Raw genomic sequence first — 27,547 nt, forward strand, 5'->3', positions numbered from 1 at the left:
GGGCTGTCCTGAAATGGCCTCATTTGTTTTACTCCCACGTAAACCAACTCATCTCCAAATGGCTGTTAAGTGGGGCATCCCATCTCATGCCCAGGATCTCTCTCCTTCCCTAAGTCTTTATGTCTTACTGCCAGCGAGAAGCCACATGTTGCCTAACATATTTAGATGGGTCTCCAGGAGAAGGCCAACGCTTGCCTGCCACCCGGCATGGGACTTCATCTAGGAGTCAGAGTGGAGGTTCTTGATTCTGGGGCTTGCTGGGCTGAGGTTGTCCCAAGATAGGGAAAGGCCTCGTTCTCCCCTTTGTCACTTCTTGGCTCCTTAGGGTGAAAGGAGCTGATGGCCTGCCTAGCTCAGCACTTGAAAACCCCCTTCTCTTCTAGGAGATGTACAGGTCGGGGGCAGGGAGGAGGTCTCTCAGGAAAGGACATTGAGTTGCCCTGAGGGGAAGGGCTTGAGCCATGGGGATCATTGTCCTGGTGGGACTTCCTCCCCCTGCAGGCCTGGAGCTCAGAAATAGGAATTTACCTTCTTCTGAGAGCTCTGGACTCTCTGTGTCCCTAATCCCCATTGTCCCACCAAAGGACAACCAGTCATTCCAACCCACCCACTTCCCAGGACCCAACCTAGCCCAGATTGGTGGGTGTTTTAAAGACTGGGCCCAGCAGAGGTACGAGGGACTGCGGGCCTCTAGACCCTGAAACTGGGGACTCACCTGGTGGGGTATGAGGGCCTCATACTGCTCTGAGGGACACCCCCTCCCTCTTCTTCTCTGCCTAGCCCTAGAGCCCCCTGGAGAAGGCTTCCCTGTCCAACCTGAACCACTGTCCCCCCAGCCCAACTCCTAGAAACTTCTCCTCACACTCTCAATTACGCCCCAGGTCCCTGTCCTCTCATTGTTCCACAGCCTGAGTCTTGTCCCCCAGCAGGATTACAAGTTAACCAGGGACAGGCACGGTGTCTCCAACCCCCCAAGGGGAACAGAGAGCCCTGCTCCATAAATACCTATTAATTAGGCCTCTGATTGATTGCTGGCCTCGGGAGGTCCCTGTCCTCTCCCATCCGTGAGCTTTGGCGGTGGTGTCGTCCCTCCGCCTGATGTCTTCACACAGTGAGGGGCTAACTTCGGCAGATGGAGCCGAGTTTCTGACTTGGAAAATCTGCAGCCTGCTTGCTTTTCTTTTGTGTGTGTAAATCACAAAACCTCCCAAGAAAGAGGCTTTATTTTATTTTCCTTTCCCTTGTTCTCTGGAACCCCAGGCCCCACGGCCTCATTAACTGATCTCTGCTTCAATTAGTGACAAATCCCCTCCCAGGGTGAGCCTGTTAGGGGGAGATGACCTGCAAACAAGTGTCACGGCCCCAGTGGTTGGCCCCACTCTGGCATTAATTAAAACGAGTCCCCACATGCAGGCGCCTGGATGGGGGCTGACAGGCTGAGAGCAGGTCCCAGGGACGAAGGTGAGCTGAGGTGGAGGCCAGCCTCCTCTATGGACCCTCACCCATTCTCAGAAGAACCCCTAGGCTTGGCCAGCAATCCCCCTTGAATCAGGGATCCCCAGTTTTCATGCCCCCCAAATGAAGTCTCATGCTGGTTCCAGGACCACCAGGGTTAGGAGCCTGCAGTGAACCTCCTAAATAGATTTGGCAGTGTCTGGCTTCTTGCTTGAGAATAAAAAAGAAATTCCGTCTTAAGTTATTTTTGAAATCTAACAGTTTGCCGTCTTTTAACAAAGGAAGCCTCTCAGTCCTCGTTGTGTTTTCATTGGGAGTTTGTGCGGAATGATTATGGGATGGCCCTTGCTGTCCTCAAGGGCGAGAGAGGAGATGGGACCCACTCACTGACTCCCTTCAAGGGCCTATTCTGTGCTGGAAATATTACAGAGACTGGGCTGCAGCTGGGGCCTTCAGGATGCCAAGAGGGGACACTTGAGCTCACCCTGACGTAGTCAGAATCATGGTGAAGGCCTCAGGGTGCAAGGGGACCAGGGAGGGGCGCCTAATTCAGTCATGGGGCTCACTCAGGATAGACTGAGAAAGCCAGGGGAAGGCAGGGCTGGGTGTCGCAGAGAGAGGGCAGAGCACACGTAGAAGCAGGCAGGAGAAGGAACACTATCCAAAAACAAGTGGCTGCCACATTCAGAGCCATGTGAGAAGGTGTGGGGTGGTGAGCCATGGAGGGGGCCAGGGCCAGAAGTGCTGTGAGTGCCTGGCTCAGGAAGTAGGAGGACCACACCGGGAATCCTGTCCTGCGCTCAGGGACCTGGGCATTGCAGGGACTCAGGCAGAAGTGGGCTGGAGGAGAAGTTGTGAGGAGACCACACAGACCACTCATGGACGCAGGTCCTGGGGGAGGGTGGACGTGGAACAGGGGAGAAAGGCTCAGGGCTGAGGTCCCTCATGACTGGTCAAGGGCTTATCAGTAGAGCCAGATGATGAGAGGTGCTTCGTGGTCACTCCTTGAAACCTTGTCTTTCAGCTAGGTCTTGCTGGCAAAGCCCTTTCCCTGCTGAAGAATTGCTAACCTCCATGCCTGAAGGCTCTGGGCCCTGGGGTGTCCTTTCTGCATAGGACATGGTGGCTATTTCCCTGAATTACCAGACACTGGAGTATAGGGAAGGAGGGGCCTTGGGATCCCCATGAACCCCTATACCTCCCAGTTGCTTACTGGCAACTCCAGGTCCCCTTGATGGTCATGATCCTAATACTGGCAAATGATCATAATAATAGTCACAATAGCTGACACTTAGGAGTGCAAACACTGTGCCAGGCACTGTATCATTGTTCATCCCCACTGTACAGAGGAGGAAGTGGAGGCACAAGGAGATGTCAGCAGCAGAGCCTACCCTGGCTTCCCCACACACTCTTCTGCTGACACAGAGATCTCTTTTTCTTCCTGCCATTTCTGTGACATGAGAAGGTGAGAAAAGCCAAGCAGTGTTTTAGCTTCCAGATTGGAGGAACTATAACCAGGCTCTGGGTAGCAGGTACCTCCTCAGGTCCCCCTGGGAGCAGTGGGGACTGGAGGAAATTTTTTTGAGACACTCTTTGTGTCTTCTGCCCATCTTCATACTTGATTCCTGGGTTTTCTGACCAAAGTTGATTCAGCTGCATGTGTTTGCTCTTAGTCTGGAACATTCCCTGCCTTTCTACAATACAGGATCTAGCTGACTCTGTAGTAGAGGGTGACTCCAGACCCTTCTCTCCTTCTTGGGGTCTGAGGGAGGTGGGAGGGCTACACCTGTGCATCCTAGACCAGGTTATCATCTTGCTTCTTCTGTTATGAGCAGCTTCTTGGTTGAGGGACTATTGCATGGACCCTGTAGCAGAATCTGAAGTGTTCTGGAAGCCTGCAGATGGTGATGCTGGCAGTGGCAAGTCAGACATGAAAAGCAGCCCTGCATCTATTCTGGGGAGGACATGTTGCTGTCCCCTCCTACATGAAAGGGTCTGATGTAATTGGTTTCTCCCTAGGTGGCACACTGGTCCCTGGGGACAGTTCAGTGGTCAGGGTTGGCCATTGTTGCTAGCAAACAAGCCGCTCAGCCACAGATGCACTTACTGGCACTTTAACCTGTGCAGAACTCTGTCCCAGCCACCTCGGTCACTTTGCAGTTGAGCCCACTGCTGAGCCACAAGCTAGTTGGGGGTTGGAGGACAACTGACCTCCATGGAAGGTCATTGGTCCACTTGAGTTTATTCTACAAAGCATGCCCTCTGGTGGCATTTTTTGGTACTTCAGTGGTTGCTTGCAGGGCCCCAACCCTCGCCCTGCAGGACCCACTAAATCCACCACCATTAGGATCTATTATTACCCACCACCCAAGGGTGGGCCTAAATTCTGACCTTATGCCATCCTTCCTGCCAGGCATGCCTTCCCCTCCAGTGTTCTTCAGGGCCTCTTGGCAGAATTGATAGAGTCACAGAGCCAGCTGCAGGCTCCTCCAAGTGCCCTGTAGACAACCTGGCATTCCATGCCTCTGAACCTCTGCAGAGTCCCCCTCTTTTCCCGCCAAGCTGCTCCCTACTCACCCTTCAGGACTCAATCAGGCTTCCCTTTTCTCTGAAGCCTTTGTGGTCTAGCCTCTCTGGTCCCCCTCTTCCTGTCAGGGTGGGTGAGATGACATTCTGGAGGGGGCTTGTAGACCCAGTGTGCCGGGGCTGGGATCAAGCAGTGCTCAGTGTTTGCCGAGAGGGACAGCAGTGGCTCCCAAGACAAGTCTCTTTTATCGATTTTTCCCCCCTCTGCCTCAGAAATCATTCACTTCATTTGTTCTAGAAGCATTTAGTAAGCTCATATCACCATGCACTGGGAGTTCAGTGAGGAACAGGAGAGACACAGCCCTGTGGCCTGGTACCTAGGTTCTTTTGGGAGAGATGGAACTTTAAAGAGTCCACAGGAAAAATTAATTCTGTGCTCTTCCATTTTAAAAATCAGACACATGTGTTATTTTGATTCAGAAAATTTTAAGATGTACAAATAGGTACTTAGAGCTTGTGATAGGTACGAGGAAAGAAAAGGTTTTGGGATCTTTGCAAAACTATCAAGGACACCTTGAGCCAAGGGGAGGCCAGACATTTAGGCTGAAAGTGAGGAGGCACAGAGGGACAGTGGTCAGGGTGGAGGTTGGCTCATGGGAGGAGCAGGGAGATGGCCAGGTGGCTGGAGGCCTTTAAGCAAGGCCATGTCCACTTTCAGAAGACCACCCCAGATGCTGTGGAGAGCCAAAGAGAGGGACAGCAGAGGAAGTGGGGAGCCTGGTAGGGAGGCCGGGGCAGTCATATAGGGACAGGTGACAAGTGCTAAGTGGGAACAGAGAGAAAGAAGAAGTGCATTCAGGATATTTAGGTGACGGCACAGGTGGCTCCCAGCAGTGAGCTAGTTGTGGACCTGAGAGGCTTCTGTCCAGAAAGATCTTGAGGCTTCTGGCAGAGGAGCCGAGCTGGTCATGGGCCAGGAAGACAGGGTATGGGTGAGGCAGAGCTACATACCCTCCACCTGGGGACATGAAGATGGAATGCTGAGGCCCATGGGGACAGGCATCCCTCATCCTGTGCCCATGTGGGCTGGGAAGGAGAATGCAGCCTGGTGGGACGGGGATGCAGCCATGGCCCAGCCCCACCCAGGGTCTCCTCACCAGCCTGGCAGAAATGAGGCTCCTTTTGGCCTAGAAAGATGTCAGTATTGAGGGATACAGCCACCAGGCACATATCTCATGAGACTAAAGGCTGTATATCAAGGGGTCCCATCCCACCTGTGGCTCTTGGTGCCCTTTCCCCATCTCCTGGGAATCTGCTCTTGCTATGCAAATGGCTGGTCTTAGGTGGTTCACAAACATCATCAAAGCACAAACATCAAAGCATCTCTCCTTGGGAAGGACAATTGGAAAGCAAATAGCTCAGGATGAAGAGTGAAGCTTTAGAACTAGCAGGCCCCACGTGGACAGGCGAGACTTAGGAGGCATGTGTATGTGTCTGAGAGCAGGCCAGCACACGAAAGCCCCAGGCAGAGGCTGGGGACGAGCGCAGTGGGGAGGAGGAGACCTGAGCATGTGCGTAGCTGGGAGTTCTGTAGGACTTAGTGTGGTTACCCTGCCCACCCACCAGTGAAGGGACAGGGACAAGGAGGGTGTGAGTACAGAGGTGGCGAGTGGCTAAACGTACCCTCACTCCTCCCCTGGCCCCAAGTCCAGGCCTTCCTGCTCCAGCACCTCGGACAGCAACAGCCTGGGCAGGAACCCAGGGTGGGCTGCAAATCGGGGGGCTGGGAGCCCGTCTGTTCTGGTTCTTCAGGGCCCTTTGGCCTGGAACATTTGGTGGAGCCCATTAAAATTAAAAAGCCAAGTGGCTGGGGGCTCGGAATGCCAGCTCGTTTTCCCTGGCATGGTGGGTCCTGTTTAAGGGAACCAGCTGGCATGAATGGCACACAACTCATCACGAACAGCAGCTAGCGATCAGAAAAATCAGAGCTAATAATCAGGTTCGGGAAAGATAATGAGATATGGAACAATCACTGCTGAGGGTCCCCCAGGGTCTGTTTTAACAGCCTCCAAATAAGCTACAAAATAGAAATTAACCAAACAGGGGCTCCATTTGGGCAGAGGGGAAAACAAACAAGGTACAGATTTGCACAAGGATTCCTCATGTGGCCAAGCTCAGCCTGGGACCCTTGGGGCATTAGCAATGGCCTGAGGGAGGAAGGAACCTTCTCTATCCAGTCTCTCCGAGCTTTGATGGCCAGGCCAATGCAGTTGACAGGAAGCCAGAGAAGAGAGAAGACCAGCTTCTGACAGCTCAGGGGAGGGAAGGCCCAAAGACACCTGGAACCGGGGCTTGTGGGAGAAATGGGCTAGGTCACCTTTTTCTGACTGCGGCAGTTCCAGCCAGTGGGAAGAACAACCAGCCAGAGAGGGGACAGCTTCAGGGCACCCCAGAAAAGGCAGAGTGTTTGCCATAAGTACTGACCTCTCTTCCTCCTTGCCCTCCTGCTATATTCCAGCCCTGCCCAGCCCTGTGGGGAAGGGTCTGGAAAATTCCAAGACTCCTTGCTCACTTCCAAATGGCTCCTGCTCCCTGTCTCTTACACTTCCTTATCTCTCCAAGTGAATGTGCTGGGTTTTGGACCCAGGCCTTCTGACTCCTAGCTGCGGAAGCAGGGGTGTTGGAAATGATCTAGATCCCAGTCCCAAGCTGGCCTTGGTCAGGGGTCTCTTACTATGCAAACAGCCAGTTTTAAATGGCATAGGACATCATAGCTTCACTCCTGGAGAATAATTGAAAAGTAAATAGCGTAGCAGATAAGAGCAAAGCTTTGCAACTAGACCCTGGGTGGCCCATCCTAGCTTCACCAGTCTCATCATAGCTGTCTGTCCTTGGCAAAATTACTTAACCTTTTGGACCCTGCCTCTTATCTGTGAAAAGGGGCAATGCGGCCTCTCCAAAAGCCTGTGGTGGGGCTTTCCTTAAGACACTATGTGTGAATGTGTGTGAGTATGAGTAGCACATGGGCGGTCACCTAGTCACCTTTCTCCTCCATCTCCTCCTCATCACTAATGCCTGTTTGGGTCCTCTGGCTCCTCCATGTTTCTCCTATCTGCACTTTTTCGTAGGGTAGAGAGGCTATTTTGGGGAGACCTGAACTTGGTGAGGCCATGTGTGGCGGGGCAGCAGGGCCAGGGTAGGCTGGCAGTGCTCCAGCCTGGCCCTGCTGTGTCCAAGCACAAGCCTAGGACCCATGGGGCATTAGCAATGGCCTGATGGAGGAAGAAACCTTCTCTAGCCGCGTCTATCCTGGAACATTCGGTGGAGCCCAGTAAAATTAAAAAGGTAACCCTCTCAGCCTTACCTCAAGCCAGCAGGGAGGACAAGGAGCATGAGACAGGATAGAGGCTGGGCACCCGATAGCCCAGGCTGGGTGAGCTGGGTGCACTTTGGCTCCACAGGGCCCTAGGCTGCCCAGGGCTTGGCAGACTGGCATTCCAGGCCAGGTGGCGCCTGCCCCACTGTGCCCTGACTTCTGCAGGCACTGGTGGCCCTGAGGATTTCCCAAGGCTCTGCATCTTCCCCAGCCACTCAAAATGCTAAAGCCAGAGCCATACTTGAGGGTGCAGAGTGCCCTGCTGAGCCAGCAGGTGTGCAGATCTGAGAGCAAGATGGGCTGGCTCTGGCCTCAGTGTGGGGGAGCAGAGGCCTCCACACACTGTCTTCTGGTCTGGCCACATGCCTCACATCTTTTCTCACTCCATGCCTGTGCTTTTCCCCTCCAGAAAGTTCTGCTCTGCCAGCCTCTCCCCACCTTCCTCTCCAGGAAGCCCCTCTCAATCTTTTCTGTGCTCTCCCTGCTCTCCCTCCATTTGCCTGTTGGTTCATGCGCTTATTCCTTAATCATCAGCTTACAGAACATGAACTGGGTGCCACCAGGTACAACCCTAAACCCTGTGCACACAAAGAGGGAAAAGGTGTGGTTTCTCACCCCCAGGCTAGGGAATCAGACCCAGGAGAGGTAGACATTCCCAAGGAGGGAGGTACTGGTGATGTGGGCAGGGAGACTTGGGCTGCCTGGGAGAGGTGATATTATTATTATACAACTGCATTTATTAAGGCATCTCATGTACCAAGTTCATGCTTGATACTTTAAACCCTTATAACAGCCCTGGGATGTTGTATAAATTTCTATTCCTTTTAACCACAAGGAAATTGAGGCAGAGAAAGTTTAACTTATCTGCCTAAAGTTCTACTGCTAGTGAATGACACTGGTGGTAGAATTCAGAGGTGGGACCAAGAGTACAGGCATGGTCTGAGTTGGTGGCAGTGGGTATTGGGGGACATCTCAGGCATGGGAACCAGTCCTGGCAAAGGTCAAAGACCAGAAGACTCAAGTAGCATCTGATGGACATGCACTGGACACGTAGGGCTGAATGTGGGTGCTGGGGACTGGAGGGGCTGCACTATCTCACACAGGTTGAGGGAGAGCTGCTTTTCCTCCAGTTCTGCCCTTTCTTCCCATAAGCCATTGCAACTTTTTCTGTTTTTTGTTTTTTATTCTTTCCAAGGTGGGCCTTAATGTCCTGGTTCAGAAAGCCAACAAGTTCACCCCAGCCACCCGCCTTCTTGTGCAGAGATTTGTACCATTCCCTGCTGTAGGTAAGAGCTGCATAGTGCATGGATCTGGGCAGTGCTGCCCTTGGGTGGGTGGGACCATGGGGCTCCCAGCCAGCAGGACCTACAGCCCTTCCACACCTCTCCTGATGCCTGCAGGGGTTCTGCTGGGGGAACTGGAGTGAAATGTGTTCAGATAGAAGAAAGGATGACAGGGCTTCCCTGCCCAGCTCCATGCTGAAATTCTACATATTGCACAGGAATTCTTTTTTATTTTTATTTTTTTCTTTCTTTCTTTTTTCTTTTGCAGTAGTAGGAATTGAACCCAGGGCCTCAAGCATGCTATGCAAGCACTTGACCACTGAGCTACAACCCAGCACTCTTTTGTTTTCTTGGAGGTCTGGGGGTATAGCTCTGTGGTAGATTGCTTGCCTAGTATGCACAAGGCCCTGGGGTCAATCCTCAGTACAATAATAATAATAATAAAATTTTTCAATAGTTTTTTTTCTTTCTCAGCATATATTTTTCAATTGAAGAAATATATTAAACAATAATAATGATAACAGTTTGAGAGGGTCTTGCTGAGCTGCTGAGGCTGGCCTTGAACTTGAGATCCTGCTGTCTTGTCTCCTGAGTAACCAGGATTACAGATGTGTACTGCTACATCAGTAAGCATGGATCTTATGGGAATTCTTAACCTGGGGTCCCCAGGCCCCCAATGCTCAGTAGACATGATACAGTGGATCCTGTGAACTTGTAAAATACTTACCCTGACCATTAACAGAAATGTAGCATTTTCTTCCATCATGAATGCACCCAGCAAACCACAGTAAGGAGCAGGACACAGTTGTCACTTGGAGATCTTAAAACATTGTTTATGCACTACAGTAATTTAGAATATTTGTATTTAATATATACATTGCTAGATCTTATTTTCAATTCATTAAAGAACACATCTAATACCAAATCACAATTTAAAGATTTTTAATAACTTGTTTTAATATAATCCCTTTGTAATCCTTTGAATTTTGTTTTATGCATTTACAAACAGTTGTCTTCTTCCTCTTCCCCCTCTCCTCCTTCTCTTCCTCCACCTCCTTTTCCACCTTTTACTTTTTGGGGGCACTGGAGATTGAACTCAGAGGTGCTTTAGCATTAAGCTACATTCCAGCCCTACTTTTTATTTTTATTTTGAGTCAGGGTCTTCCTATTTGGCTCAGGCTGGCCTTGAACTTGTGATCTTCCTGCTTGACCTCCTGAGTTGTTGGGATTACAGGCATGTGCCACCATACCAGGCAGGAAAAATGACCCTGAAAGGGGTATGTAGGCCTAATGTTACTGTCAGAGAGGTTCCTGGCACAAAAGAAGGTTGGAAGCTTTTGCCAAACCCTGGAAATGCCACAAATCCTGGCCTGGCTCTTAGGAAACCTGAACTTTATTTGGGGAAAGAATACCTCTTTAGGTCTGACTTTGTTAAGTCCCCAAAAGTGGAACATTTTTCAAAGTGAAATAAACATCTAGAGCAGGACAAAAGCAGGGCATGACTAGTTGTCAAAGGAGACATTTAAGCAAGTGCCCAAACACTATCAGAGTCCCCCTCCCCACATCTGGTGCCCAAGGACAAATGTGGCACATGGCCTGAGGTCTCATGACCTCCCTGGTACTGAGGTTTGGTCTGAAGAGCCCAAGCTTGTGGCCTTGACCCTGATCTTCACCTGAGGGGTCTGCTTCCCCTTCTGTTTACCCACTCCTATAGCCCAGAGCTCTGGGAGAAGCAAATAAGGCCACAGACCAGATTTCATTGATAGTAAAGTGTTTGGGGGCACCTGTGAAGCCCCCGTGAGAAGGTGGGAGATTGTTCCTGGGCAGCCCCACCTCCTCCATGGCCCAGAGGCTAATGAACTCCCAGAACCACCCGGCTGAGCCTCTGCAGACGCAGATAATTGCTATGGCAACTCCACACTTTTAATGAACTCAGCTATTTCTGTCATGGGCCATTAATGGAATACCTCTTTAGGTCTGACTTTGTTACTGGACCTAATTGAATAAACGTGGCTGCCCAACTGGTGCTTGTGGCCATTGGGGTTGAAGGATCAAAAGCAGCCTGAGAACCAGCAGCTCCCAGCTGCCCTGGACTGGATCTAAGACTCCACACAGATGTAATCTGTCCTTGAGCCAAGCTTCAGATAACTTTGCCAGGGGCCCTTTCCAGACCTCTCTGCTGCCATCTTGCTGGGTAACCTTGAGATGGTTTTGACCTCTCTGGGACTCCTTAAAGAGGAGAGGCCCTTCTTTCAGTCTGAGCCTCTGGCGCAGTCTGACTCCCCTCCCAGCTTCTCATGGGGAAGGAGTCTTCGGCTCCCTCACACAAATCCAGCCATGGTTAGGTGTCTTGAGATCCCCCAAGCTCCTAGGCAGTTGCACAAGTCATCTGCAGCATGGCTTGCAACCTTGCTAGTCCTGGCTTGCCCGGAGAAGCAGGCCCTTCTGCAGCCCAGGCCCATCTGCAAACAGGCACTGGTCAACTCCCCCAGTCAGGGCTGACACCATGCTATGGGAAATGCAGTGGAGTGCCGCACCCTCACCCACCAAGGGCTGAAAAACCCCCTGGTCCTCTTAATCCAACATCCAGTCTCTGCACCTGGCCGTCTCCACCTTTCCCCAGGTGCCCCTGCCCAGAACAAAGCATCTCTGAGCCATACTGCAGGCTGGTAGGGCTTGATTGGCCCTACTTTCTAAGACAAGTGAGGCTGGAGCAGGCTGAACCACAGGAAGGCTGCTTACAAGCTTGCTCAGGATGTGCTTCACCTCGTAAAGTATCCTTTGGGCCCTTTGGGCCACTGGCACCATAGGGGACCACACTCAATGAGCTGTGGGTGCACATTGGAAGTTGGGAGAAGTGGGTGGAAGTGATTAAATGAAGCCTTGTGTTGGGGGTGGTGTGCCTGCGTGTGTAGGGTAATGGGGGGTCCTGAAGAGCAGTGTGCCCAAGCTCAGAAGCCGCACCCCACTCCCACTCTCCTGGGCAGGCTGGGAACAAGGAGGCTCCCAGGAATCAATTGCTTCTTCCCCCTGCTCTGTCCTGCTCCTCCAGGCTCCTCCCCAGCCGGAAGCCTGGGAGGTGAGGGGAGATATCTTTTCTCTGCTCCATGATATTGAGAGAGAGGCCTGAGACACCTGGGCACAGGACACGAGGTCCCTGCACCTGATTCCATTGCTCCCCATCCTTCCTCTTACCCATGGAGTCCCTTGCCACTGGGATCTCCCCGACGGTCACCAGAAGCCTCCTCTGGGTTTGCAGAGCCCAACACTCCCAGGAACTGCACACCTCTCCTCGCCTCTCCAGCGGTGTTCTTCATTTTGTGCTGGGAGGACCTTAAAGCCATCCTCATTTTACAGAAGCATAAGTAAATCCAGACTCACTGAAAGTTATATTCTAAATTGACCAAACCCCAGGCCTACCCAGGGCTACTTCAAGCTCGTGTGGATAACCCTGTGCCTCTGTCATGGAGAAACAGGGATGTGTCCAGAAGTGGCCAGGGCTACTCAGTGTCCTGCTGGGAGCATTCCACCTCCAGGTCACCCAATTTTTCAACTGGGGCTGTGTGTGCCTGTGCACGTGTGTCCCCCCACGTGTGGCTGATGCACGTGTCCATGCTAACTATGTGGGAAGCCTGGGATGCTCGCTGCAGCCACCTCCCTCCCTCAAGGTGGTTTCAGAGCCACGCTGTGGCCCTGGTCTAGAACGGCAGTCATGTGGGAAATCTTGGTTTCTATTTATACATGGAGATGTTAGGAAAGACGGTGAGCCCAGGAGCATGTGTGTTGGCATCGAAATCGATTGGGGACTGGTAATTAATTTGTTTAGACCTTAATTAATTCTCCAGTTCTTTCTTATTTGTGGGCTGTCACGCTTAATTGTGTTCAGGAGCTTGGGCTGGGAGCAGGCCCTCCATTAATTGACGTGTGGTTGCTGTGAGGTGGAGTTAATGGTTTGGGAAGCCGGGCAAACAGTGTAATTAAAGGTCGATAGAGGAGACCTCGGAAAAATACACACCCCCAGGCCCAGGAGCAGGCTCCATTCTAGGGGAGGCAGGCCCCACAAACACAGCCTTTCAGTGAGGACTTGGGGAGGGATAGTAGGGAGGTGTTCCTAGCAGGAGGGAGGGCCCTATGCAGATCCCATGAGAGGGTCAGTGGCCAGAGGAATAGACACGCTTGTCAGGAATGGGAAGAGTGGGGCTTTAGAGAGTGGGAGACCCCAGGGGTCACCTTGGGGAGCACATCTCTAAAGCTCACACCTCAGGCTCTGTGGATGTGGATATAGGCGGGAAGCCCTGAAGGTCACCCCAGGCCACCTACCTGTGTCACATGGAGAAGGGGACACCAGTAAATGCCATGGGCTAATGAAGACCCCATCTGGACCGTGGACTCCCATTGCAGGAGGCCTGAGCCTCAGCATCAACCTGCTGATCCCCGTCTATAGAATAACCTTCTCATAGGAACCAATGAGAAATGACCTCTTCTGGTGTCTTCGCCATATTTTGTTAAATGTCAAACATATTTCATTGCCATGAAAAAAAAAAATCTCTGCTCCTCAGTGAGCAGGGAGACGCTCAGGCGTCTGGGAGTCCTGGAGATCTGTTTGTTCACACCAGGGCACAGGACACCGGGTCCCTGTCCTGTGCCTGCTCCCTGCCCCCTTTGGCCCCCAGGCCACATAGGTCTTTATGTCCTTGATTTCCCCTGCTCCACTGCCCCTCCCTGTGCTCAGGCCACCTGCTGGTCTCCTAGGAGGTGGCTACGCAGTGCTGCCTGAGCCCCGGGGTCCAGACAGGTCAAAGCACAGCTCCCAGCCTGCAGCTCCACTGTCCCTTGGCCCCTGTGAGTAGGAGACAGCAGGAAGCACCCCTGGCAGATGTGTCCTAAATGCTGTGACATGTGCGCCCTTCATTGAGGTCAGTGGTGCTTCCTATGGCATCTCTGGCCCTTGAGGCTCCTCTGGAAGCCACAGTCCCTTCTCTGACTTGCTCTGTTCTTGCCCTTGCCTGCTCCCCAGCAGCTGTGGCAACTCTTGTGACCCTCCCCTCCTGCCTCTTGTGGGCCCCAGTCCTTTGCCCCTGACCCTGCTGGCCTAGAAGGCCACTCTTCACCACTCTTCAGCACTAGCCTTGGCTGCCAGGTATTTGTGATTTGGCTCAGACACCACCTCCTCCAGGAAGCCCTCCCTGGTAGTTTCATTCGGGGTTAGGCTGCCTCCATCTCTCCAGGACTGCCTCTCACATGTCCAAGTTCGCCGCTCTCATCAGGCTGGGTAACCCAAGGCAAGGACAAGATCTCATGGATCACCACCCCCCCAGGCCCCTTGGAAGCCAGCACACAGTCAGTGCTCAATGCAGGTTTATTCAATGATCAAACAAGTGCTTTACCACAAAAGGATTGAGATTGGGCACTCGCAGTGGAACTTCACCCTGATGACACTGGTAACTAGACTCTATCTCCCTGGATAGTTATTCTGGATTTTATTTTTCATTTTTTAAAATTGTTTTTGAGTATTCTGGTTGTGTGTGTGTGTGTGTGTGTGTGTGTATTGTGCATGCACGCGTGCGCATGCGTGTGAGTTTGCACCTTCACCTACATCCACTCTTTCAGTCAAGCAGAACTAGAGAGAATGATCAGTGAACCCAAGATTTAACAGTTCACCCAGTGTGTATCTGACCTTTCCGGACCATGCTTGCCCCATCCATGATATGGAGCTTCTAGTAGGTGTGGTGGCACATGCCTGTAATCCCACCAACTCAGGAGGCTGAGGCAGGAGGATCACAAGTTCAAGGCCAGCTTCAGCAAGTTAAAGCATGGGCCCTAAGTGAGACCCTGTTTCAAAATAAAAAGTAAAAAGGGCTAGAGAGCTCGGGGGTAAAGCGCCCCTGGGTTCAAAAAAAAGAGGGGTGGGGGGATACTAGTATCTTTAAGCAAAGTTTTCATGGGAGTTAATCCTATCCAGCTCCCAGCACATCATGAGCACCCAATAACTGTTAGTCCTCCTCCAGCTCCGTTCCCCTCCCCCTGTCCCAACCAGCATGGCAAGAACCAGAGAGGACACATACCTGCCATAGGGGAACTTGTTTAGGAGCAGGGATTGTCAAAATCTTGAAATGCTGCAAAAAGCAAATGTTCTAGTGATAAATACTATAAAGTTTCATAGAGGATAAAGCCTGTTAGATATTATTTCTTTTCTTTTGGGGTGGGGGGTTGGTGGGTGCCAGGGATTGAACTCAGGGGCACTCAACCACTGAGCCACATCCCCAGCCCTATTTTGTACTTTATTTAGAGACAGGGTCTCACTGAGTTGCTTAGCGCCTTGCTAAATTGCTGAGGCTGGCTTTGAACTTTCAAACCTCCTGCCCTCAGCCTCCGGAACCTCTGGAATTGCACATGTGTGCCACCATGCCTGGCTTATTAGATATTATTTCTAAATCAGCTTCCAATGCTTCCTAACATGAACTAAAGCATTTAGGTTAGATTATTTTTGAGATAGAGAAAGATCCTTAGACATCAAAGGGATGTGCGGACATGGTGACGTGGCTGTTGAGGAGCCACTGAAGGGTGCTCTTGTCGGAGCTTCCTGGAAGGAGGGTGGGCTGGGCTGGCTGCCGTAACAGGGGACAATCTCACAACCATCAGGGGCCCCAGTGTGTATCAGCCCCCAAGAGGACATTAGCAGGGAGTCCCAATCAGCCATGAGGAAGTCTCTAGTAGTGTGGCCTGGGGCGCTATCTTCAGTGCTATCCCTATCCATCATGTTGTGATTCTCTTGGACAGGGGAGGTTTGTGGCTCACATTCAGGGACAGGGACCCCCAGCCTGGTAGGGCTGTGAATTCATGAGTGAGAGTACATATCTAGAAAGGTCTGTAGAAGGGGGCTGATGGGCTCTCACAGGTTTGGCGTGAGGTATGCCGTTCAAAACAGTGTAGCTGCACAAATGTTAGGGCACCAACACCCGACTTGGCTGAAGGACTTAAGATGAAGAGTTGGGGCCCCTGGGAATTTCATGGACTATATGCTCAGAATGCCTCCCTTCTGGCTCTGGTGAGGCTCACTCAGATTTCAGCTACATTACCAAAGGTAAAATGTGCAGAACCAGGCTGGGTACCATAGCACATGCCTGTAATCCCAGTGACTCTGGAGGCTGAGTCAGGAGGATGGCAAGTTCAAGGCCAGGTTGGATAACTTAGGGAGACCCTGTCTCCAAATCAAAAAATAAAAAGGGTTGGGGATGTAGCTCAGTGGTAGAGCCCACTCACCTCTACAACCCTCTGGTTCAATTCCCAGTATTGGGGGCAGGGAGAATGTCCAGAAAGGAGGAGTCTGTATCCAAGTATCTCTGACAAGTAGGAGCCCAGCAAGAGAGATAGAACCTTCTGAAAATGTGATAGTCTGTTATTGGAATGAGTCTCTGACCCCTGGGATTTAGGGAAATATCTGATTAGCAGACTGGCTCAAAAAAAAAAAAAAAATGTGAGGGGCATTCACATGTGGCCGAATCACCAGTTTCTGGGCAGCTTGCCCAGGACCTGGCATATAGTAGGTGCTCAATAAATATTTATAGAACAAATGGCCTTCCAATTCAGAGATTTTGTAATTCCTAAAATCCAGAAGGCAGAGAAACCCAGAGGCAGAGAAGATGAGGCAGCACAAGACCAGGGGAAGGATGGTGATTATAGTTGGGAGCAGGAGACTGCCAGGAAAGGGTGGGGCATGTTGGGGCCTGGAGTACAGGTTTAGGGTTTGAGCTTTATCTTATGGCTAAAGGGAACCAGTGCACAGTCTCAAAGGAGGGAGCAGCTGCGACAAGAAGGAGCTTTTCAGGAGATGAATGTGCTAGCAGGATCTTACATTAAGAGATTCCAAACTTCAGAATCAGCCTACTCCTAGATTTGCAGGCTGATTTTTCAGTCCAGAAATTCCCAGTCCTGAGTTGGTGACACTTCAATATGGGTTGTGAAACTCTCCCCAGATTCTCAAGCTATTTAAAAGAAAATCTGTGCCATTTAGCACTGCCGCTCAGATGGAGTAACGGAATATTGTGAAATGAAGCAAATATTAGGGTATACATCTTCATTGGGTAATCATCACTCCTTTAAATCGGAGGGGTGTATCTTGCTGTGATTTGCATGAGAGAGTGTGTGTGTGTGTGGGGGGGGGTGATGTGCGTACGTGTGCACTTGTAAATGCATAGGTCATCTCTGGAGGACAGGAGAACCTGAAGAAGGGGGGTGAAGGTTCTTAGGAGAACCCTAAGAATCAGGGTTGGGAAAGATTTATAGCAAATATTCACACTTTTACACAATTTGAATTGTTTACTATGTGCACGGCTACCTGCAAAATAGAGGAAGGGAGGGAGGCAGGAAAAGAGGGAGGAAGGGAAGAGAAAGAGAAGGGGAAGGGGAGGGAGCCCAGCAATGCCAGACCATCCTTCCAGATGAGGAAGTGGAATCTGCTAGAAGTCAGTTTGGACCTCAAAATGGGAACTCAAGAATTCTGGGTACTACTGTGGTACTTTGCTTAATAAAAATGGCTCCATTTTTTTTTCTGATAATATGATTTTTTTCCCTAAAGTTAAACAGTCATCCAGAGATGAGTTTAATGTATCTCCCTCCAAATTCAAGTAAACATCTCAAAGTATATAAGTCAGTGCTTATTTATTATACCTAAATAAATACAAATGAACATTAATGGGATCAAATATGAACACAGTAAATTGCTTTATGCTCTCACAATAAATTTTGGATGTCTTTCCATGGAAGTCTTAAAATTCCAATTTATCCTTTTTAAACACAGAGGTAGTTCTTCCCATGGCAATTTTTGAAAATTATAAAATATTTCAAACACAAGAAAAAATGAGGAAATAGAAAAACAAAATGATAAGTGTGCTCAAAACACTCTGTACTCTCTGCCTTCTTAATTTGGGTCTCTTCTCCCCAAGGATGGCCATTGACCTACAGCCTGTGTATCCTTCCCATTTAGGTTTTTATTTTTTATTTTTGGGGTGCCAGGGATTGAATTCAGGGGCACTCGACCACTGAGCCATATCCCCAGCCGTTTTGTGTTTTATTTAGAGACAGAGTCTCACTGAGTTGCTTAGCACCTCACTGTTACTGAGGTTGGCTTTGAACTCGCAATCCTCCTGCCTCAGCCTCCCAAGGCACTGGGATTACATGTGTGCACCACTGTGCACAGCTAGGTTTTTATCCTATGTGCATGTGTCTCAAACCATCAACGGTATTTTGTCGTTGTTTGTTTTGTTTTTGTTTTCAGTGCTGGGGATGGAACCCAGGGCCTCACGCCTGCTAGGCAAGCACTCTACCACTGAGCTGTATCCCTAGTTCTTTTTACATTTGTATTTTGAAACAAGGTCTCACTAAAATGCCCAAACTGGCCTTGAACTCAAAATCCTCCTGCCTCAGCTTCCCAAATAACTGAGATTACAGGAGTATGTCACCACACCTGGCTTGTTTTTATATTTTTAAACATTTGTATTCACTATATGATACTGTATATGTCCTTTTGAAACTTGCTTTCCATTGTGGTTTTGAGATTTTATCCATGTTAATATGTATGTGTCCATTTCAGCTGCTACAGATGTTCTCCTGTTCTACAGGACTATCCACAGTTGATGCATCAGGATGTTTAGGTTGTTACACACAGTCCTGCTCAAACAACCTTGTACATGTGTCCATGTGCATGTGAATGGTTTTTTCCTGGATAGGGATTATCAAACCTTCATCTGTATCATGTCCACCTAGGAGGCTTAAGAAAAAAAAGAAACCCATCTGGGCCCGACATCATGTGACCAGTGTTGTGAATCCAGGGTTATGCACCTAAAAGTGGAATGAGTGTTGAAGGATGTGCCCTTTAATTTTCCTGGAGATTGCCAAATGGGCACACTGGCTTTTACTGAACCTGCAGGATATGATCTTATGTTTCTTATGTCCTTTTCAACATTTGATATTATCAATCTTTTAAATTTTTTGTCTATCTGAAAGGGTTTGTTTTGTTGTCTATTTATTTTATTTTATTTTTTGCAACACTGGGAATTAAATCCAGGGGTGCTCCACCTCTGAGCTACATTCTCCAGCCCACTTTATTTTTTATTTTGAAACAGGATCTCACTAAAGACCCATACTGGCCTTTAACTTTTGATCCTCCTGCCTCAGCCTCCTGAGTTGCTGGGATTATAGGCATGCATCACCATGCCAGGCTTATTTCTCAATTTAATTTGTGTTTTTCCAATTCCCAGTATGGTTTGAATCTTTTCTTAACTTATTGGGCATTTGGGTTTCCAAAAAGAAGAAAGCAAGAAAGAGATCTCTATTTCATATCAGATTCAAAAATGAATTCCAGATAAAGACCTAAATGTGAAAAGTAGAATTTTTAAATTTTTTGAAGAAAATATGGATGAACATCTGAGTAGAATTTATTTATTTATTTCTCTCTCTCTTTTTTTTTCTTGTGGTACCAGGAATTAAACCCAGGGGTACTTAACCACCAAGCCACGTTCTTACCTGTTTTTGTTTTGTTTTATTTGAGACAGGGTTTCGCTAAGTTGCTCAGGACCTCACTAAATTACTGAGTCTGGTTTTGAACTTGTGATCCTCGTGTCTCAGCCACCCAAGTCTCTGGGATTACAGGCATGTGCCACTGTGCCCAGCTCTAAAATTTCTTAATAACACAAAAAGCATATAGAAGAAAAAGAATTATTTATTTCACTACTTATTAAACTATGTGACAGAAGACACTATCAAAGAAGTGGCAAGTGTGGCTCACATCTGTAATCCCAGCAACTAGGGAAGCTGAGACAGGAGGATTACAATTTCTAGGCCAGCCTTGGAAATGTAGCAAGACCCTATCTCAAAAATAAAACAAAAAGGATTAGGGATGCACCTCGGTGGTAGAAGGAACTTGAGTTTAATCCCCAGAATGGGAAACAACAACAACAAAATTCACAAAAACAAAGTGGGAAAAACAAACCATAGGCCACGAATAGCTTATAAACTATTTAACCAAGGAGGCTCAATCTCTGAAACATAAGAACTCTTGCAAATTTGCTTTTTCTTAGATTAATTATCGGTCTTTGGCTATTGGTCAGACTGAGTTATGGCTATTGGTTTTTTGTACTCATATTTATAAGTAGTTTACTGTGATTTTTGATCACTGCACCTTTTTCTTAATTTTCTAAAGTTCTTTCTTTATCGTGTTGATGTTTTTGGCTGAAGCCCAAACCCTCCACTCTAACTAGCTGAAGTAACAAAGGAATTTATTACTTTACAAAGGGCAAGTCTTGGGGGAGGCACCCAGGCCGGCCCCATCTTTCTTCTGGCTCGGCTCCGCCAGTGCTCATGGGCTTCTTCTTCCAGTTAGCTCCTCTCATAGACCTAAGAAGGCAGCAGCAATTCCAAGCATCACCTGGAGACCCAGCAGTCAGAGGACTCGACACCGTGTCTGCTGGCTACCCCTTCTCAGATGGGAGGAGACTATTCCCAGTCCCAGGGGGTGCTTCTCATTGGCTGGGTTTTGGTCACGTGACCCTTCCTGGCCAATCACCCTCAAGGGGAGGAGTATTCCTATTTGGACTAATCTTTTGGAGGTAGAATAGCTGCTGGGTGTCAGTCATGTCTTAAATTTAGTGGCCCTTTGTTTATCATGTAAAATAAATATAAGTATCAATGTATATTTCCCCAGTTTCTTTATACTATGGATTAAAAATAGATCTCGTCTGCCATGGATGGCTTTCGAGGGTAATTATTACATTCCATTGTTTAAAAAAATCAAATAATATGGAAACATTTAGTGTAAAAAGTGAAATCTCTCAATAACCCCCGAATCTCAAATTGAGAGCCTTTTCCAAGGGCAGCAGCCTGGGGTGGCTGTGAGCCTTCCAAAGTGTTACCTGTGGATTTGTGCACACATAGATGTGTCTATAGCAATTACAGGGTTTTTACATACAGTAAATCATCATGCACACACACTCAGTAGCTTTTTTTCACATAACAATTTGTTTTGGAGAACTTCCCATGTGAGTTCCCTAATGGTGGACATTTAGGTTGTTTCTAATTATTTGCTCTTACAAACAGTGCTATAATTAACATCCTTGTAAATGTCTCTTTGTGCATATGGGCAAGCATTTCTTTAGGGTAGCTATCTATGGTTTGGCAATTTCTACTGCCTTTAATTGCATTGCCTGGTATCTGGCAGACGATCTTCTGCATGTACAATAACTTTTCATGTCCTTGCACCATTATAGTGTAAGTTTTAAAAAGATGTTTTAGGCAACAATTAGGAATCTAAGTTTAAGTTCAAATTCTGTATGGATTGCTGTGGTCGGCTGAGGTGACACTTGAATGAAGAGATTCCTCTACAAGTAGCTAAGTCCTTACAGGTACAGGCAATGGTTTGGGGTAGCAGGTAAGATCCCCCCCACCAATGTCCCAACATTGACAATAAGGCACATCATGATTTTTAAAACATTAAAATATGGGGAAATGCATCTTAGAATTGAGGAGTTATGATATCTCATTTTTTCTCAAATCAGTAGAGCACTGCTCCACCTGTGTTTGAATGAGCTTCCCCCCCTCCGTGAGTGGATACTGCGGTGGCTCTCCTACCAATCTGTTTGCAACACAGGTGTATGTGTTGAGGGACCAGTTCAAGGCATTCACCTATATGTTGTCTATTCTAACCTGGTGGGGGGCAAGCTCCCCTGTAGCCTTCCTTCTGAGAACTTTTGCTCATGTTTGTCTACTGCTCCTCCCTTTCCCCCATGCTGTCCCTGTTACACTGGGTGCTTCATTAACTGTTCACAATCTGCATGATTTTGCATCACAATGGGTTGGATGTGAGAACATCTGCAGCAGTTGAGAGCATATTTTGCTCAGGACTTGACACTGAGTTTGCTATCAGCATGAAGCAATCTGTGTGTGTGTGTGTGTGTGTGTGTCTCTCTCTCTCTCTGTATCTCTCCCTCTGTTGTTCCATGACATCTCCTAGCATTGCTGCTCCAACATTAGTTATGCCTGAGTCTTGAATGGTGTCAATCTGAGTTGAAAATGTGCCAGTCTTCTTAACATTATCACTAACAGACTGCTTAATTAACCTGCTGATACTGTCAATAGTACATCTTGCTGGTATGTCAGAAAGGAGACCCATGGTTGCATTCTCTCTCTCTCTCTCTCTCTCTCTCTCTCTCTCTCTCTCACACACACACACACACACACACACACACACACCTTGCTTGGGCTCTGAATGCCTCTGTCTAGAAGCTGGACTTCCCAGGAGTAGACTAAGAGGGACCTGGGAAGATTTCAAAGGAAGAGGTACAGCAGAATTAAAAGTTCTCGATTAAATCATGGAAATGAAATCACAAACAGGTCACGGTCTCATTGCTCAAAGGCAGGAGTAACTAGTAGCTTGTATGTATACAAGCTACTAGTTGGACCACCTGTGTACACAATCAACAGAGAGATGATGGACGTACACCCTCCACACAGGCAGTAGCCCATAGGCAGTTGTTCCCAGAAGGGGCCTGAGAGCTTCCCCCGTTTTGTGCATTAGAGTTTTCTTTTTTTCCCAATCCAGCTTAGATGAGGCTGGTGGGCATTGTTAGTCCCCAGTAGTGTCCTTAAAGTGGCTGTCTGTGGGGAAGGAAGGAGGCTGGTTTCCTTCAGTGCTGCTTCTTTTGTCTCACGTGGATTTTAATTTGAAACTAAGTCCTACTCTGCCCTGTGAGCCCTACACTCCACACTTGGGAATTTCAGAGAGCTTATAAACTATTTAACCAAGATGCCACAGTGAGCCTGGGACTGATCCATCACCACCCCAAGTCTACACTCCTTCTGATTTGTCTCCCCCAGACATAAACTCACAAAATGGGGACTAGAGACATTTCGCCTGTCCCTGGCTTCCTTGACCGGCATGGGTACAGGTGCAGAGGCTGGCATTTCATGTGAACATAATCTGTGCCCAGAGATCCCTATATGCTGCCTCTCGTTTTATACTCAGGGAGGCCCACTGGGGGAAGTGGGGGCAGCTGCTCAAGTTTTCACAGAGCTGGCCACCCTGACCTTAAGGAGATGCATGTTCCCTGGATCATGGTCCTGTAACTTTGCCTTTCCTGGAACATTGTGGGTGCAGTGGCATTGGTGATGGAAGGCATTCTCCAAGGGCAGGGATTGATGCCTTTCAGGGCAGAAAACCCCACTCTTCCTTCCACTGGTTTTTCTTGGCTCTCCTGGGAACTGAGGGCCTGGCAGCCCCAGGGGCCTGGGGATGCAGAACATTCATACTGCCACTAGAGGGCGTCCTACTAACACAGAGGCCCAATGCCAGCTTCCCTATGCCACCCTGGGGGTACCTTTCTGAGCCCTGAGCCCTGGGTGTCCTGGGCCTGCAGGAGCTCACTTTTGGAGATAAGCAGAGAGAGCCAAATTGAAGCCCAAGCCCAGAAAGCCCCCAACCCAGGCTCCCAACCCCTCCTCCAGGTCCTTTCCTGCTGCCCCAAATCTCCTTTACCTCCAATTCACCTTCCTAATTCCGTCTCTGGCTGTGGTTAAGACAAGGATTTTTGCATGTCAACATGACTTGGGGCTGGGTAATCCTTTGTCATGTGAAGGTGTCCTGTGCATTGCAGGGGTGTAGCAGTATCCCTGATCTCAACCCACTAGATGCCAGCAGCAGCCCCACCCCCAACCCCACCCCCAACTCCAGATTATGAGATAATAAAAAGCATCTCCAGATGTGGCCAAATGTCTCCTAAAATCACCCCTGGTTGAGAGCCAAAACAGGTGAGCATGTCTGCTGTGGGGACAGGAGGGGCCCAAGGCCTGAGTCCCAGCCTTAGGGGGTCTGCCCATGTTAGCATTGCCGAGTGTCGTGTGGCAACAGTAGAGATGCTCAAAGATGGCATATGTGCTCTAAATACATTGTACTGCTGAATCTGCTCTCCTGCTTTTCCTCCCCAAAGACTGCAGAGCCTCTCGGTCTTCGCCTCAGTTTCTTCCACCTCCCTACTTGATTGAAACAGGGGACTGAGGCTAAGAGACCCCAGGGTCTCAAGTCACCCACCCCTCATCTGCAGAGCTCTGTCTCCCAGCTGTGAGCACCCTGGACCTCGGGGGCCCCCAACTGTTGGCTCAGGCCCCAGGAGCATCTGTGGGCTCCCTCCCACTCTGCCAGCTCACTGGGCCCCGCTGCTCTCCAGCTCCCCAAACCCGGGTGCCCCCCCACTGGAGTGGGGGGAGCAGCAGGTGCGGATGCTAATCAGCGTTCACAGCCCAGAACTGCAGTCGCTCCCAGGCTCACACACTCCCCAAAATTAAACACTCATTATACAAAATTAATTGACATTAATTAGCAAAAATTAAAACTTTAAACACAGCAAGGCGCTTTGGGGGGAGGAGTGAAGCAGGCGGGCTCTGCATTTGTCACCCCCCACTTCCCACCCGCCCACCACCCTCAAGTCTCCCCATTTCCATCCTGAAGCAGGGCTGCATCTACACCCCACTATGATGAGTCCAGGCCTGGCCTTGTGCATCCCAGTGAAAGGGAGCAGGAAAAGGCACCCTGCTGTAGGCACCAGCTGATGTGGGGCCCACAGACGCCATATCTAGTGCTGAACTTAGGAGCCAGGAAGCTCCCCTCAGCGCAGGTCTCCAAATCTCAGCTGAGACAGGGAAGGGCATGGCTGAACAAAGGAATTCAAACATTGGAAGAACTGTGCTGCCTAGTCCCATGGGTACCCAAAGGTTGAGGCCTTGTAGTCTTTCTGCTCTGTTCCACTTTGCTGTGTGACCTCATATAAGTAACCTCCCCCGCCCCCCCAGCCTCAGTTTTCCATCCATATGATGAGGAGGTGGTGCTGGGTGAGCACTGAGGTTCCTGCCGGCTTTGGCACCTGCTGTCAGGGATGCAAATCTCTCTGGGAATTTGATTCACTCTGAGGCACAAGGGACTGAATGTGGGGACTGATATTTTGAATGGATGGGGTAGCCCATGGGGTAGTGTTCATGATGGTGGAACATCAGACTCCAGGGGGATGTGTCTGGAGGCCAGACAGCCCTTGCAGATGGGCGTCCACTGCACCTGCCTATGGGGCCTGGCCCAGAGGACAAGAAAGCAGCATTGTCCCTAAGTCCTGAACGGTTTCCCCCCAACATCCATTATTTTCCATCTTTGCTCACCAGGTTCCCAAGGTCCCCAAATCCCACACCAGGCTGATAGGCAAAGGGGCAATAGAACCTGGCCTGCCCCGACCTTCTCAGCCTTAGCACTCATTCAGGACCCTGTGGCTGGGGTGTGGAGGCCTGACAGTGAGGAGGGGGTGGCACCCGCAGGTGCAGCGCCATATCCCCTGCACCTCTCTCTCTCCAGCCAGTGCCAACATCTGCAATGTGGTCCTGATGCGGTACGGGGAGCTGGAGGAAGGCATCGATGTCCTGGACGCCGACGGCAACCTCGTGGGCTCCTCCAAGATTGCAGCCAGACACGTGGGTAGCCTGGGAGCACAAGGGACCCTGGGGGGCGGGGATTGGTTTTGCCCTCTTAATGTCTCCTCCCCACCCACTCCCACCTGCCATCTGTCCCCCTGGACACGCCTTTGCTTCTCTCCAACCTCTCCTCCCATCGCCACTGTGAAAAGTCCACAGTTCTTGTCCCAGTCCCTCAGGACCCAGATCCTCAGATGAGGTGTTAATTGATGAGGGCAGAGGAGACTCCCCCAGAGCTTTCTCCCTGTGCCCAGAACCCAGGGCTCTGCTGCCTGGGCCTTCACTCTCTTTTGGGTACAAACAGGAAGCAGGAGGAGAGTGGCACTTCTGCAGCACACTTCTGGGACCCCAAACCATGAGCTCTGGGATTCCAGGCTTGCAGAGGCCTCTGGTGTGATTTGGAGAAGAATGTTTTGTGACAAGACCGTCCCCTCACCTCGGTTTCACTAGCCCCGCCCACTCCAGAGCTGTGATTGAAGAAACAGCACCCTCCGCCATGGGCATATTCTGTGCATTCCCCACCTTAGCCTTCCTCTTAATGGTGGTCTGGCTCGTCCTGCTGCCCTGGGCTCTGTCCTCAGTGCTGGGGATGAGCAGTGGTCAGCCATGAGGTAGCTGAGCCTTCACCTGCTCCTGCCACTGTCCCTCTGTAGCTCCCACGTGGGACCCAAGTCTTACCTCTGCTCCTGAAGCTTTCTCCAAAAGCCTTTCATCTGGGGAGAGCCCTCTCTCGGTCCTCATCCTCTCCCCAGTGGCCACCAGGAAAGTCAGTGCCCATCTGGGGCTAGGGAGAGACACAGATGAGGTGCCACGCCAACAATGTGTCCTCTGCCCTCTGTCCTTCTAACACCTTATTCAGGGCCTGGAGCATCCTCTCGCTGGCCTCCCTGATCATGAAGAGCACAAGTTCTTAGGAGAAGCGTTTAGCCCTGAGCCTATCAGGGAGGGGATTTAGCCTCAGTTTCCTACCTGGTCCCAGCTCCTACCTCTACTCTATCCTTTCCCCCCAGCCGCTGTGAGGGGGGCAACTGTGATACCCCCTCATGGGCCCACAAGCAAGGAAACCCCTGCTCTTCTACAGCCCTGGGCTTTCTACAGACTAACCTGGTCCATTCCTTGCTCCAGGAATCTGTGGACTGTGAGCCCTTCCTGGAAACTCCTCTCAGGATGGGAGTCCCTGAGGTTAAAGAGACTTCCCCAATGGCCATCCAAACACAGAACTGCCACTGAGCTTAGCCCCAGTCTGTGGCCTCACAGGAATGCTAAAATCAAAGCTCAGGGCAGATCCCCAATGGAGACCCTGCAGGCACTCCACAGAAGCATGTATCCTTACAAAACTGACCTCTTGTGTCTAAGAAAGACTCAACCAGCAAGACCTGGTGGTGCATGTCCATGATCCCAGCGACTCCAGAGGCTGAGGTGGGAGGATTACAAGTTTAAGGCCAGCCTCAGCAAATTAGTGAGACTCTCAGCAACTTAAAAACACCCTGTCTCAAAAGAAAAAATAAAAATAGCTGGAGGTGTAGCAGAGTGGTAAAACACCTGGGTTCAATCCCCAGTACCAAAAAAAGAAAGACAGACAGACTCACCCAGAGCCAGGAGACACAAGATGTTCTGCATCTTTGTCTTTAAGAGATATCAAATATTAAATTAAAAAAAAATAAGTAAACCCCGAATCTCTGTCCTCCCTCGGCCATGGCTCAGCATGCCCCTTCCTGCTCCTGCTTTGTGAGCATCTCGGGTCCTCCATATACTGCTCCTGGGCCACTGCACATCCTGGGCTGAGGAGGCTGTCCTCTCACACCCAAGGCACCTCCCTGAGCACCAGTCCCTTCCTGGGGCTGCTTCTGTCACTGCCCCGCCCCCACATATGGTAGGTGACAGGAATCTGCTCTTTCCAAATGTGCATGGTGAGAAGCCAGAGGTGGCTTTTTCTGCTGTCTGGAGTACGGCTTTGTGAGCGATTCCATGAATAATTCCACGCTGCCAGATGTGCTTAGCAGCAGCACACACACCTAGGGCTCAGGGTGGGGTCTGTTGCCAGGTGGCTGTCCCCCACCCCAGATGCCCCTCTCACCCCAGCCTATCTTACCCTCAGGCCCTGCTTGAGACGGCGCTGACACGAGTGGTCCTGCCCATGCCCATCCTGGTGCTGCCCCCGATCGTCATGTCCATGCTGGAGAAGTGAGTTGGGCAGCCAGGACTGGGGGGCCTCTGGGGAGGGGGGAATGGGAGGGTCTAGGGCAAGGGACAAGGGAGCCACTGGCAGCCTGCTCAGTTTGTTCCAGGGGTGAAAAAGGTCCTGCTCTATTTTCAGACTCTCCCGGGCAGTGCTGCTGGAATCCCGGGAGAATTCGTGGACTTGTCTTCTGCAGGCCTCATGCTAGGGGCTGCGAGACACAGCCTA

The 27,547-nt window shown here is 50.0% G+C and overlaps 1 protein-coding gene across 3 annotated transcripts in view; it reads left to right on the forward strand.

Annotated features, from left to right (window-relative positions):
• Positions 1 to 27,547, forward strand: part of Sfxn5 (sideroflexin 5) — a 113,996-nt gene that overhangs the window by 61,171 nt on the left and 25,278 nt on the right. The window contains exons 10-12 of one of the 3 annotated variants that reach the window (XM_046432375.2): positions 8,553 to 8,643; positions 25,025 to 25,140; positions 27,239 to 27,324. In XM_046432375.2, the coding sequence (XP_046288331.1) occupies positions 8,553 to 8,643; positions 25,025 to 25,140; positions 27,239 to 27,324 (293 nt within the window). Of the gene's footprint in view, positions 1 to 8,552; positions 8,644 to 8,757; positions 9,458 to 25,024; positions 25,141 to 27,238; positions 27,325 to 27,547 lie in introns of those variants that run through there. The other 2 variants (XM_046432377.1, XM_046432376.2) reach the window with 2 other exon arrangements.

This window comes from Marmota monax, unplaced genomic scaffold (assembly GCF_021218885.2).
Source record: "Marmota monax isolate L192 unplaced genomic scaffold, Marmota_monax_Labrador192_F-V1.1 WCK01_AAM20220418_F8-fsc00106, whole genome shotgun sequence".
Taxonomy (NCBI): Eukaryota; Metazoa; Chordata; class Mammalia; order Rodentia; family Sciuridae; genus Marmota; species Marmota monax.